We start from the raw sequence: 14226 nt of genomic DNA, 5'->3' as shown, positions 1-14226 counted from the left end.
AATGGGAACCGGTCACCAGTTTTTCGGTCTATAAGCTATGGCCACCACCAGTGGGGTCTTATATACAGCATTCTAACATGCTGTATATAAGAGCCCAGGCCGCTGTTTAGAATGTAAAACACACTTTATAATACTCACCTGACGGTCGCGCTGTGGTGGATTTAGGTCAGATGGGCGTCTCCGTTGTCCGGGAGGTCTGCTCAGGACAGATCAAAGTGCGCCTGCGCAGGACCACAATGCCAGCGAGTGTGGATGACGTAGGACACATTTTGCACCCTGGCTACAGAACAAGGACGACAAAGATGGCCGAAATAGGCGGCGCCAGCACAGGACAACGGAGATGACCATCAGACTCAAATCCACTGCAGTGTGACCGTTAGGTGAGTATTATAAAGTGCTTTTTATGTTCTATACAGCGGCCCGGACTCTTATATACAGCCTGTTAGAATGCTGTAAGAAGAATGCTGTATGCTGAGCTTATAGGCTGAAAAACTGGTAACCGGTTTCCTTTAAGGATAGCGCTGCAGTAGAATTCATATATTCCATGGCCCCTTCAATTAGCTGATCGCTAAGGATGTAGTCAAACCTCCACAGGTCTAAGAATGAAGATTTATCCTACGTAAAGGAAAAGCCCTTCAAAAGTGTTGTCTCCAGATTTTTTGTCAGGCATGCACCATTTCCCAGTCTCCTGATTTCCTGTTTGTTGTGAGGTGGTGAACTCCTGATGATTGACAATTCGGGTAAGTGACATGGTTGCACCGCTATCCCAAACTGTGCACTCTCTGATGCTGATTGTAGAGGAGGCAGCTGTGCCATTGCAGCATCAGAGCAGCACAAAGGCATAGAAGATGTCTGGATCAAATCTGGCCATTTTCGGAGAAGTTCTTGTAAGTTTTTGGCTTTAGAGCTTGTAAATTTGGTGAATTAAAAGAACTAGGTCATCTACAAAGACTCTACAAACTTCCTACTATATCCAGAAGAGACTCTAAAGGCTCAGGCTCTTGGTAATTTGCCGATTCTAGGAGAAAGGATATTTCCCAATATCGTAGAAGCACACTTTATAAGAAATTATAAGCTGAGCGTGTACGTAAATTACATAGTTCAACACAATTACTGTAAAGTCTGTTTCTAAAATATCCTAATTGTGAGAAAGGGTGTGGGAATGGCTGCATTTCCCTGAAATGATGAGGTATATAAAAACAAAATTCTTGGAAACCCGTAAACAGTAATTATAAGGAGGATTTTATAAACATACTAAGGCATCTTTTCCAAAAACTGCTAAAGAGCTCCACATGGATGCCCATTAGAGTATTCATCCTATGGTACTCACTGAGATCGAGAACATCATCTGTCTTTATCAGGTCCTCCTCCCGGGTCAAAGGCAGCTGAGTCTCCGGCTCTTTCCGCAATTGTAGAGACACCGACCTCAACATAAAAAAGACTCTAATTGCCTGAAATGGAGGAAAAAGATATAGTACATGAAAATGTGTTATCAGTGTTCTTTTCAGACACAATATTATTCTACAGGTCATGTCTGGAGTTGACCAATATGCCGACATGGTAAAACACTTGCATTGTCCCAATAGGTACCAATTAGCTACATCATAAACATACATTGGACAAATACCATGACCAAAAACATTTGTGCAACCTGCTGTTTCTTGACCATTTTAGAAGAGCTAGAAAAAAAAAGCAGGCAAATTGCAGACAGGTGGCATGAACCGACATTTAATTCTATGGGAGTAAAGTCATGCGCATCCTGCAACCGATGGCGAAACATTTAACAAAGTTGACTTTTTGCCAACAGTGATGGTAAGTCAGAAATCCCAATAAAAGTGATGTTGGATGAGATATCACAACCTAAACATTGCTGTGTAGTGCCAGCCTTAATAAGGCCATCTGCGCAGAAAAGAACTTGAGGACATTTAATAAAATTCTGATCAATGCACATAATCGGTTATGGATACTTCTCTCCTTCACCTCCCATATACAATCACTCTCCTGCTCTTATCGCTTGCACCAGAAGAACATCTCTAGAATCTACCCCTTTCTCACCATCAAAACTACAAAAACCCTCACTGTGGCCCTGATCCATTCCCGCCTTGACTACTGTAATTCTCTATTATTTGGATTCCCCCTAACTAGACTTTCCCCTCTCCAGTCCATCCTTAATGCAGCAGCCAGAGTCACCTATCTGGCTAATCGTTACTCGGATGTTTGCGCTCTGTGCCAGTTCATTGCATTGGCTGACCATACATCATAGTATCCAATTTAAATTGCTTGCTCTCACCCACACAGCTCTTCACAGTGCAGCACCCCCCTACATCTCCACCCTCATCTCTGTCTATCACCCTGCCCCCTCTCTACACTCCGCAAAAGATTTTCAACTAATATCCACACTCATCCAAACCTATCACTCCTGGCTATAAGACACTGCCGAAATGCACTAATGCTGTGGAATGCTCTACCCCAAGAAACTAGGACGAACGACAACTTCCACAGCTTCAAACGGTCCCTAAAAACACATCTTTTAAGGATGGCCTATCACCCTCTCTAATCAAAGTCAATTCATATAGAGCCACTCCACTACTTCTCAGAACATAACTCTCCACCACACCCAAAAGTATCACAAAATTGGCTGGCGACTGGCTCATGCAGCCTTATCTATCTCCCATTTCTTCGAAATGGCTGGACTATCATTGTAAATCAGCACTTGTACCTTGTCACCCCCACCTTCGCTCATTGTAGATTGTAAGCGCTTACAAGCAGGGGCGTCATTATTTTTGCTTTAATTATTGTATTTTCTTTAACTGTTCCTTATGAATGTTTTTTTGTATATGAACCTCTGAGTTGTAAAGCGCTGCGGAATATGTTAAACGCTACAGAAATAAAGATTATTATTATTCTTTTAGCTTTAGCTGTATGATTGAAGTATCTCCGGAAGATGTTTTGCACACTTTCAAGATCTTCCATCACAATTTCAATTACTGAAAGGTGTCACCTATGCCTTAATCACCGCTTAAAAAAAAAAATTATATTTCTTATGAAGCAAAATATAATAAAGGATAATAGTTTCCAACATCTTTCACTGTAATGCAGAGAGTCTGATTTGTACATTGGAAAAAATTAAACCCTGTTCTCCCTTTAATTTGTCTCAGATGTGTTCAGCTCTGCTAAAATTTTACATAATAATTTGTAAAGTACGGTAAATCACTTGCAAATATCTCACCATCCTAATTGGATTACTTGGAAATAACTAGGCGGAGTGTTACAAATATGCTTACTTTGGCATCAATAAAAGATACAAAATACAGTAAATAACAGTGTATATATAATGGTTTTCCTTATAAATTATTCAGAAATATTTTTAATCTCAATGTATTTACTTTACAGGAATCCCTTAAAAATGTTTTGCTGTTTCAATAAAATCAGTGTTTTAACACACAGGACTAGGTGCCTTGAGTCTCCTGGTCCGACCATGCACTCACCAATGATTAGCAGCTTTCTGTCAATGTACAGTACATACCAAAAGTTTGGACACACCTTCTCATTCAAAGAGTTTTCTTTATTTTCATGACTTTGAAAATTGTAGATTCACATTGAAGGCATCAAAACTATGAATTAACACATGTGGAATTAAATACTTCTTAAAGTGTGAAACAACTGAAAATGTCTTATATTCTAGGTTCTTCAAAGTAGCCACCTTTTGCTTTCATTACTACTTTGAACACTCTTGGCATTCTCTTGATGAGCTTCCAGAGGTAGTCACCAGAAATAGTCTTCCAACAGTCTTGAAGGAGTTCCCAGAGATGCTTAGCACTTGTTGTCCCTTTTGCCTTCACTCTGCGGTCCAGCTCACCCCAAACCATCTCGATTGGGTTCAGGTCTGGTAACTGTGAAGGCCAGGCAATCTGGCGTAGCACCCCATCACTCTCCTTCTTAGTCAAATAGCCCTTACACAGCCTAGAGGTGTGTTTGGGGTCATTGTACTGTTGAAAAATAAATGATAGTCCAACTAAACGCAAACCGGATGGAACAGCATGCCACTGCAAGATGCTGTGGTAGCCATGCTGGTTCAGTATGCCTTCAATTTTGAATAAATCCCCAACAGTATCACCAGCAAAGCACCCCCACACCATCACACCTCCTCCATGCTTCACGGTGGGAACCAGGTATGTAGAGTCCATCCGTTCACCTTTTCTGCGTTTCAGAGAGACACGGTGGTTGGATCCAAAAATCTCAAATTTGGACTCATCAGACCAAAGCACAGATTTCCACTGGTCTAATGTCCATTCCTTGTGTTCTTTAGCCCAAACAAGTCTCTTCTACTTGTTGCCTGTCCTTAGGAGTGGTTTCCTAGCAGCTATTTTACCATGAAGGCCTGCTGCACAAAGTCTCCTCTTAACAGTTGTTCTAGAGATGTGTTTGCTGCTAGAACTCTGTGTGGCATTGACCTGGCCTCTAATCTGAGCTGCTGTTAACCTGCGATTTCTGAGGCTGGTAACTCGGATAAACTTATCCTCTGCAGCAGAGGGGACTCTTGGTCTTCCTTTCCTGGGGTGGTCCCCATGTGAGCTAGTTTCTTTGTAGCGTTTGATGGTTTTTGCCATTGCACTTGGGGACACTTTCATAGTTTTCCCAATTTTTGAGACTGGCTGACCTTCATTTCTTAAAGTAATGATGGCCACGCGTTTTTCTTTACTTAGAATTTGTATTATGGCAAGAAAAAAGCAGCTAACAGTCTATTCAGTAGGACTATCAGCTGTGTATCCACCAGACTTCTGCACAACACAACTGATGGTCCCAACCCCATTTATAAGGCAAGAAATCCCACTTATTAAACCTGACAGGGCACACCTGGGAAGTGAAAACCGTTTCCGGTGACTGTCTCTTGAAGCTCATCAAGAGATTGCCAAGAGTGTGCAAAGCAGTAATCAAAACCAAAGGGGACTACTTTGAAGAACCTAGAATAGAAGACATATTTTTAGTTGTTTCACACTTTTTTGTTAAGTATTTCATTACACATGTGGTAATTCATAGTTTTGATGCCTTCAATATGACTCTACAATTTTTAGAGTCATGAAAATAAAGAAAACCCTTTGAATGAAAAGGTGTGTCCAAACTTTTGGTCTGTACTGTAATTTTATATATTATATATATATATATACACACACATATACACACAGTATAATAAATTTTATATATATATATATATATATATATATATATATATATATATATATATAAATAAAATATACTGTGTATGTATATATATATATATATATATATATATATATATATATATAAATAAATAAAATATACTGTGTATGTATAATCAATCTGTGTGTATCTATATCTATATTTCACAGGAAATGAAAATAAAAAATCCTGTCTATTGCACTGCATGTACAGTCTTGGTATCTCTATATTTTGTGCACTCTACCAAGTGCTTTGTATCGGAAAAGACAATCAGATAACTTCACTAACGGCCCCTGGTCTTCGTTAATTCAATAGCCGGCCAATTGTGCTTTGACAGAAGTAAAAATTAGCCACATTTTCTGGAACAGTCGATTTTCCAGTACTTTCTGAAACATTAGGATTTGTTTTCCCTGTTTTTCAGATTCAATTTTGCGTGTCATTGAAAAGCAATTTACGGTAAAACACAGAATAAATTAAAATATGTTTAATCTTCTGGAGCAAAGTGACTAGATTCATGGTCTATAACTTGATCTGAGTAAGCAATTTAAGCCGCTTCCCAACACTGAATCAGTGAGGTAATATGAAGTTTACAGGAAGCCTTGAAAAAAAAATAGTGAGGACCTGTTCTCAAGACAGACGCCCAAGATGTCGAGCAGAAAAGAAGATTGTGGTGCAATATAAAGTATAAAGAACCTGATAAAAACAATCTCCCAATTTCATCTCGCCAGTAAGAAATGTTCTTTCATCGTGCAAATCACAAATATTCATAACAGAGAAAATACATTTTTATCTTATACATTAAATTGACTAAATTATGTGGACATTAAGAAACCTCAAACTTGTCACGTGAGGTATGTCAACCTCTGATTAAAAAAAAACTATTATTTTAACCTCCCTTTGAGATTTTTCTTACGCTGCACTTAGTCTTTGGAATGCGCTACCCCACACAATGAAGTTAAGGTATGTGTACACAGAGTTTGTTGGTATAGGTCCACTCCAAGAAATGCCTGAAAATCACTTAAAAACATTGAAAAGACTTCTCATTCATTTCCATTGTAAAACCATTTTTGTATTCAGATGTTTAGTGTTTTGAGCAATTTTTTTTCTATATTTTGAAACACGCCCGATAGGAGCAAAGTAAGTACACGCCATTTTTTTTCAAGCGACTCCTGCTATGCACTGTCCCAATCAAAGGCTCCAAAAACAGTTTAAAAAAAACTTCCAAAAACTACAAAAATAACCCCTTTCATAACAGTTCCCATACACAAAAAACTCAACCATCTAAGGAAGGCATGTTTAGTGAAGTGGCTTCCGCTAAAAAACTTTGACTGCTTATAAAACTCCATGTACACATACTCTACTAACCACCCAATTCTTTGACCTCTGGGGTATCAATCTATTTCACCCTCGGTAATCATACACCAATGTCTCTCGTCTGGTAACACCATCATGTTTCTTCCCTATGGAGGGTGTGTTAAAATCTTTCACTGAGGAAAGTAAAAGATGTCGTATGGTTTTAACATTTCCTAAAAGCACCTATGGCATTCACCAATCTATCTTTTCTCAGCTCCCCCTTTCTAGATTTTTCAACAGAACATGGTCCCTGGTTTCAACAGTATCCCCGACTTATAATGCTCATTTAAATAAAGCACATCAAGCAACAGATGCCATTTATCAATAAAAAGGAAAAAGGGAACCTGTTACTACTTGATTCATGCTGCCCAAACTATGGGCATCATGAGTTAGAGCCTGGCGGAACGATTGTGGCTAGGTATATATTTCTCAAAAATACTCTAGCAATTCAGAGGAAAAAAGTTAGAAGAGCCATCATGGGACCAAAATGGGAAAAGAGACTAGTTCGGTGTCAACCAAGATAGATACGTGGTTCAAGATGTTTGCCCCCTCATCAGTGCAAAGCTAGAGGCCTGATTTGACTAGATGAGAGGACTTTAATGGGGAGCTAAGACTTCCCACACCAGCATATCAGGTGTATTACTCTCCACAAGGATGTTACCCCTTAGATCCCCATCACAGGCCTCTTATCCAGTCAAATCTGACCTCTTGTTTTGCACTGATGAGTGACAAACAGTCCAAAACATGTGTCTCCATATAGAATGTCTAGTTTGGCTTTTGTCCTAAGTTTAGACACAGCTTTAGATGCTCCTTGCTGAGAATGGAGCATCAGGGAACCAAGGAGAGAAGTGTATTTATATATTTTATTTTAAATCAGTGAGTACAATGTGGCCATAATAATACATGGATGACTATGGGCTATGCCTTATAATATATGGAGTACTATGGGAAGTGCATTATACTATATGGAGGATTATGGGCTGCACAATATATATGGAGGTGCATTATACTATATGGAGGACTATGGGCTGTATATTACATTTAGGTGCATTACACTATATGGAGGACTATGAGGGGTGCATTATATATGGAGGATTGTGAAGGGTGCATCATATTAAATGGAGGACTAAGGGGTGCATTATTTGCAATATGGAGGACTATGGGCTGTGCATTCTACTATATAGAGAACTATGGGGGGTTGCAGTACTGTGGCATGCTAAAGATTGGACTCCCCTGGTCAAAATTACAGTTATTGTGAACAGTTAAGCAAGTTGATGAAATAATCTATAAAAGACATAAAAATCAAGCTGACACATTTGTTTTGCATTTTAGGCATAAAAACATTATTTTCTTCTTTTACATTTTAAAATTAACAAAAAAGGAAAAATTGGCTGATGAAGACGCTTGGACACCCTTGGAGATTTGTGTGCTCAGATAACTATGACCAAGGTTTCAGACCTTAATTATCCTGTTAGGATTGTGGCTTGTTCAGTACCATCATAAGGAAAGACCATGTGATGCAAATTTCACAGCTTTATAAAAACTCAGCCGCCTCTAACCTCTTGCCAAAAAACAGCACCTATGGATTCTTCTAAGTCGCTGCCTAGCACTCTGAAAATGAAAATGGTGGAGGCCCACAAAGAAGGTGAACTCTATAACAAGTTTTCAAGTTGCCTTATCCTCAGTTTGAAATGTAAGAAAGAAATGGCAGTTTGCAAAAACAGTGGAAGTCAACATACAGTCTGGAAGACCAAGCAAAATTTCTGTGAGAGCAGCTCAAAAGATTGCTAGAGAGACAAAGAGCCCCTGCGTGACTGCAAAAGACCTTCAGGAACATTTAGCAAACTCTGGAGTTGTGGTTTATTGTTCTATTGTTCAGACATCTACACATATATAGCCTTCATAAAAGAGTCTCCTGTGTCTTCACCATGATATTCACCATCACAAGTATACAAAAGAACATCTAAACAAGCCTGATGCATTTTGGAAACAAGTCCTGTAGACCGATGAGATTAAAATAGAACTCTTTGGCCACAACGATCAAATGTATGTGTGGAGAAAAAAAAAAGGCACAAAATTTCAAAGAAAGAATATCTTGCCAACCATTAAGCATGGGGGTGGATCAATCATGCTTTGGGGGTGTGTTGCAGTCAATGGCAAGGGGAAAATTTCACAGCTAGAGGGAAGACTGTATTCAATGAAATTTGAACAAAGTCTTGACCCAAACACAACACCATCTGTAAAAATGCTAAAGTTGAAAAGAGGATGATTTCTACAATTGGATAATGATCCTAAACATACTCTCGCCACCATGCTTGACTGTAGGCAAGATACACTTGCCTTTGTACTCCTCACCTGATTTCTACTTCACACGCTTGACACCATCTGAACCAAATAAGTTTAAATTGGTCTCACAAACCACAGGACATAGTTCCAGTAATTCATGTCCTTAGTCTGCTTATTCTTTCACAAACTGTATGCAGGCTTTTTGGTAATTCATCTCTAGAAGAAGCTTCTTCTTGGGACAACAGCTAAGCAGATCAATTTGATGCAGAGTGCCGTATGGTCTGAGCACTGAAAGACTGACCCCACCCCTTTAATCTCTGCAGCTATGCTGGCAGCACTCATATGTTGATTATGAAAAGACAACTTCTAGATAGGACACTGAGCACGTGCACGCAACTTCTTTCAGTGACCATGGCGAGGCCTGTTCTGAGTGGAAGATGTATTGTTAAACCGCAGTATGGTCTTGGTCATCATACTACAGGGTGTTGGCAATACTCTTATAGCCTAGGCCAATTTTATGTAGAGCAACAATTCTTTTTTTCAAATCCTCAGAAAATACTTTTCCATGAGGAGCCATGTTGAATTTCCAGTGACGAGTAAGAGTGTGATATACTATGGAGGACAATAGAGGGTGCATTATATTAGATGGAGGACTATGGGATGCATTATACTATATGGAGGACTGTGGGGGTCCCAGTATACTATATGGAAGGCAATGTGGGGCCCATTATACTATACGGGAGTGAATGTGAGGCCCATTATACTATATGGAAGGCAATGTGAGGCCCATTATACTATATGGAAGGCTATGTCAGGGCCATTATAATATTTGGGAGGCTATGTGGAGGCCATTATATTATTTGGAGGGTTATGAGGGATCTTTTATACTTTCTTGTGGGCTGTTTGAAGACCATTATACTGTATGCAAGCAGTTATACTGTGTTGATTGATTGTGTGGGGTCTAGTCTACTGTGCGGAGGCAGTGTGGGGGCTATTATATTGTTTTGAGAGCTAGTGAGAGCCTTTATACATTGTGGAATGGTGTAGAGGCCAATACACTGTATGTAAGAAGATTATACTGCATAGAGATCTGTGTGGGGGTGACAGTTGGGGATTATACAGTGTTGGGGTCGTCTACATACTTTGCTGTGGTAGTTGAGGGGGGTTACAGTCAGATCATCCTACTGTCTATGTGGAGGGTACTCTGGAGGAATTCATTGTGGGGTATCATACGGTGTCTGCAGGGTACTTTTGTTGACATTATACTTTATGGGTGTGCAGATAATCCAGCTCAATGCCACCTGACCTCACCATTCCTCAGTCTCGGACACCAGCCCTGCCCTGGCCTCAAAGCAATAAACAGAAGAATGATCCAGCTGAGTGCAAACAATGATTTATTCGTGCATAGTCATACAGTGCACAGATAACGTTAACATGTTTCTGGCTTGACGCCCTTAATCATAATTTTTAAACGGATGTTACCTGATGCATTATATACTCCCTCTCCATCTGGAATAATCAATGTGAGCGAGAACCTCACAGTGATTACTCCAGATGGAGAGGGAGTATATAATGGAGTGGGTAACATTTGTTTAAACGTTATGATTAAGGACGTCAAGCCAGAAACGCGTTAACGTTATCTGTGCACTGTATTACTATGCATGAATAAATCACAGTTTGCACTCAGCTGGATCATTCTTCTGTTTATTGCTTTATGGGTGTAATAAAAGGAGAATCTAGGAGCTCCAATATGAGAATTACTTTGAATTGGCTGAAAAGTTGTGACATGTGGTATTATGTGTAGCGATGGGTGAACCCGAACTGTAAAGTTCAGGGTTCGTACTGGTTACCTAACGTTTGTGCACGGACTCAAACACGGAGTTCTCAGAGAACTCAGCTTTACTGTTAAGGTTTGGCCACCCAGGTATTAAAAAAAAAAAAAAGGAGGAAAAAGAAAAAAAAAAAAAAGGAATAAAGCAGGAGAGTTATATTTACAGAGTCTCCCGTGCAGCTGTAACACTACTTACGGGGCCGCTCATTAACCCTTATACATATTCACTGCTTCCCCGCCAACAGTCAGTCCCGGCATCTGTGATTGGTTGCAATCAGACCATATCCCCATCCTGTGTGATAGCATCTGTGATTGGTTGAAATCAAACATGCTCTCTACATGCCTATGGTGGTGTAAAAATAAATAAATTGGTATAGGGTCCATCCATATTGTGATACTCAGTGCCGATTAAAGTATTCAACTTCAGGCTACAGCCCCCAGCCGTGTGCTTATCTTGGCTGTGTATCAAAATAAGAGGGACCCTACGTGGCTTTTTTAAATTATTTAAATAAATAATTTGTAAAAAAAACATTGTGATAAGTACATGGCTATGGCCCCAGCCTATAGCCATATGCTTCATCTGCACTGGCTATCACAATATGGGGAGAACCTGAGCCAATTTATCTATTTTTACGCCATTATAGGGAAGCAGACAGCATGTGATTCTAACCAATCACAGACGCTGTCACACAGAATGGGGGTGCAATCTGGCTGCAACCAATCACAGATGCCGGGACTGATGGTGGGTGGAGGACGCAGTGAATATGTAGGGTTAACGATCAGACCCAGAAGTAGTGTTACAGCATTGCAGGAGACTCACTAAGTATCACTGTCCTGCTCTAATTTCCCTAACACTGTTTTACAGCACAATGTTCGAGTCGCCATGGACTTATATGGGTTTCAGTGTCTGGGTAGGTTTTCCATTGCTATTGGATCCCTCCAGCCTTAGAATACCAGCTGCCGGCTTTATCATGGCTGGGGGGAGGGCGACTGCATGCCATTTTTAAAAATTATTTATTTAAATAATTAAAAAAAAAAAAAAAAAAACCGCATTGGGTCCTTTTTACTTTGATAAACAGCTAAGATAAGCACACGGCTGGGAGTTGCAGCCTCTAGCCGTATGCTTTATCTGTGCTGGGTATCACAATATAGGGGGACCCAATGTGAAATGTATTGATTTATTCTTACAACACTATACAGACTCAGGCAGCGTGTGATTCCAACCAATCAAAGATGCTGTCACATAAGGTGGGAGCATGGTCTGACTGCAACCAATCACAGATGTCGGAACTGACGGTGGGCGGGGAAAGAAGTAAATATGTATGAGCGTTAATGAGCGGACCCGGAAGTAGTGTTACAGCCACATGGAAGACTTGGTAACTAACTGTCCTGCTCTAATCCCCCTAGCCCTTTTTACTACCATTCTACAGCACAATGCAATCCGTGCAGATGGTCTGGTTCAAGCCCAGTCCCGAACTGGATTATTTATTTACTTATTTATTTTAAAGTTCCGTTGAACCCGAACATCCATCTCTAATTATGTCCCAGAGCCAAATTTTTTCTTTTTTCTTTTTTGGGGGGGGGGTTAGAACGTCTGCTAGGTCTACACGACACCCAAGTCATATGGGAAGGCTAGGGTTCAAGTCCTCTTCCTCTCTGATGGTTTTGGGTGGTGCGACACAACTACTGAGCATGTGTGACCATTGCCATGGAACTGATTAGGTGGACATTCTAAGAGGTAATGAAAAGAACAGGAGGAGGTGCTGTAACAAGTATGTAATAGAATATCTTGACAAACGAACATTTTTCGCATTAATTCAATGGAAAAATGTGATTGAGTTAGCAAAAAAAAATGTTGGATTTTATCATATTACAATTCCATTATTAGAAAATGCAATTTGACAAGGATAACTTTTCCATAACTGTGTACATATAGTTGTGTGATCTTGATAGGCACCATAAACCACATAGCATGTCTGCTGCAAAGAAATAAGTAGTTTGTTCTTCTTACTTCTCGACATGTGTTTCTGATTTAACATGTAATGAAAGAGAAAGTTCTCAAAACGGAAACCACAAGATAATCTTTTCTGCATAAAGTAGACACTCCCTTTAAAGTAATTGACCTTCCTATATACAGTATAAGGGAGGGGTTTCCAGGAACTGAACATAAAAACATACAGATAAAACCAGATTTTCACTTTGCACCTTTCTAGTCCGTGCTCTCGGTTTATTTTGTCAGGTAACCCACCAAGACAGTCACGCACTCTGTAGAAATAATACAGGAAAAGAGATTTGTAGATATGTCTCTATCGAATTTACGTGAATTTAGAAAAGATACAGAGCTTGATTCTTACCTGGAAAATTGTGAATAATAATGTACAAAACACTGTAATATCATGCTTGTATGATATTGTAGAAGAGCTTTTCCAGGAGGCCAAAAATCACAGTTAGAGATGTGCGTTTACTTATCAATGTAAATTTAATTAATAAGTAAGATTCATATTTTCACATAATTCACTATTCCAGCCTCTTTTTATGAGAAAAGAGCTCATTTTAGGTTTTCTTCTGATTCATATATAGAAGGAAAACTACAAAACTGGCGGAATTTTTTTAACCGATCTGCCCGCTGTCACATACAGGATGATTATAAAAGATTCATCGGGTTTCAAAGAGGTACCATATTTTTCAGATTAAAAAAAGGCACTTTAACTACCCAAAAAATTGGGAGCAAAATGAGGGGTGCAGGGTCACAGGAGATGCTGCCACCTGCAGGAGCTGTGCTGCGAGCGGTGCTGGGCGCTGTGCTTCAGACTGTGAGGCAGGGGTCGCCATTCTGAAAATGTCGGCAGTGCGGGCTTTAAATAATGGCGCCCGGAGTTAGCGCTTGTGTAGCACCCCATGGGGCAGGCAGTTAACCTACTCATTGCTGGGCCGACGACTGTCATTGTCATGGGCGGCCTAGCCCGGCTACATTGCCACAAGGAAACAGAAGATGGCTGCGGAAGGATGATGATGGTAGTAGTGAGGTGAATGTCGAGACGCCACCTGTGGTATGCGGCCAGGGAATCTGCCGCCGCTTCTGTTGCTGTCCTCCAGGGCGTATGGTGGTAGCAGCTATGGATGGTATCACTCCCCACAGGTGGAGTGGGCCCTGGGGAGGATGATGAGGGGAATAGTAATGGCGGGTGCCAAAGCGCGGAGCCAGGAATGAGGAGACAGAGTCAATAGCTGCGGTTCCAGGTTGTTTACTCACTTTTTGTGTTGTGCCGCTCACCCGGGTAATGCCGTTCACTTGCTGTGATGGGCTCAGTCGAACCCGAATCCTTTTAGAGATCAGTCCGGTGTGGTGTTCGGTGGGTTCCCTTCTTGTAGCGCCTGTGTAGTGGATCCCCTGACTTAAAGCTACATGGGGACCCGGGTTTTCACGAATAGTACTCTTATTCCTATATGCAGATGCCGCAGTTCCGATATGGGGTCTGGCATCATGCAAAGCCCCGGATCCTCTCTGGCACTGTACTTTAGGGCGCTGTGTGGCCAGGGAAGCTTAAAACTTTCCC

General features: G+C 40.5%; 1 protein-coding gene across 6 annotated transcripts in view; it reads right to left on the bottom strand.

The window, feature by feature from the left end:
- The window catches only part of CLEC16A (C-type lectin domain containing 16A), a 429136-nt gene that overhangs the window by 199855 nt on the left and 215055 nt on the right, over positions 1-14226 (bottom strand). For all 6 annotated transcript variants that reach the window (XM_075317924.1, XM_075317919.1, XM_075317920.1 and 3 more), the window contains exon 18: positions 1331-1451. In XM_075317924.1, coding sequence (XP_075174039.1) covers positions 1331-1451 — 121 coding nt within the window. The remainder of the gene's footprint in view (positions 1-1330; positions 1452-14226) is intronic.

The sequence above is a fragment of the Anomaloglossus baeobatrachus genome, chromosome 7 (assembly GCF_048569485.1).
Source record: "Anomaloglossus baeobatrachus isolate aAnoBae1 chromosome 7, aAnoBae1.hap1, whole genome shotgun sequence".
NCBI classification, from domain to species: Eukaryota; Metazoa; Chordata; class Amphibia; order Anura; family Aromobatidae; genus Anomaloglossus; species Anomaloglossus baeobatrachus.
Note: the sequence above shows the minus strand (reverse complement) of the source record. Positions and strands in the feature narration are given on the sequence as shown.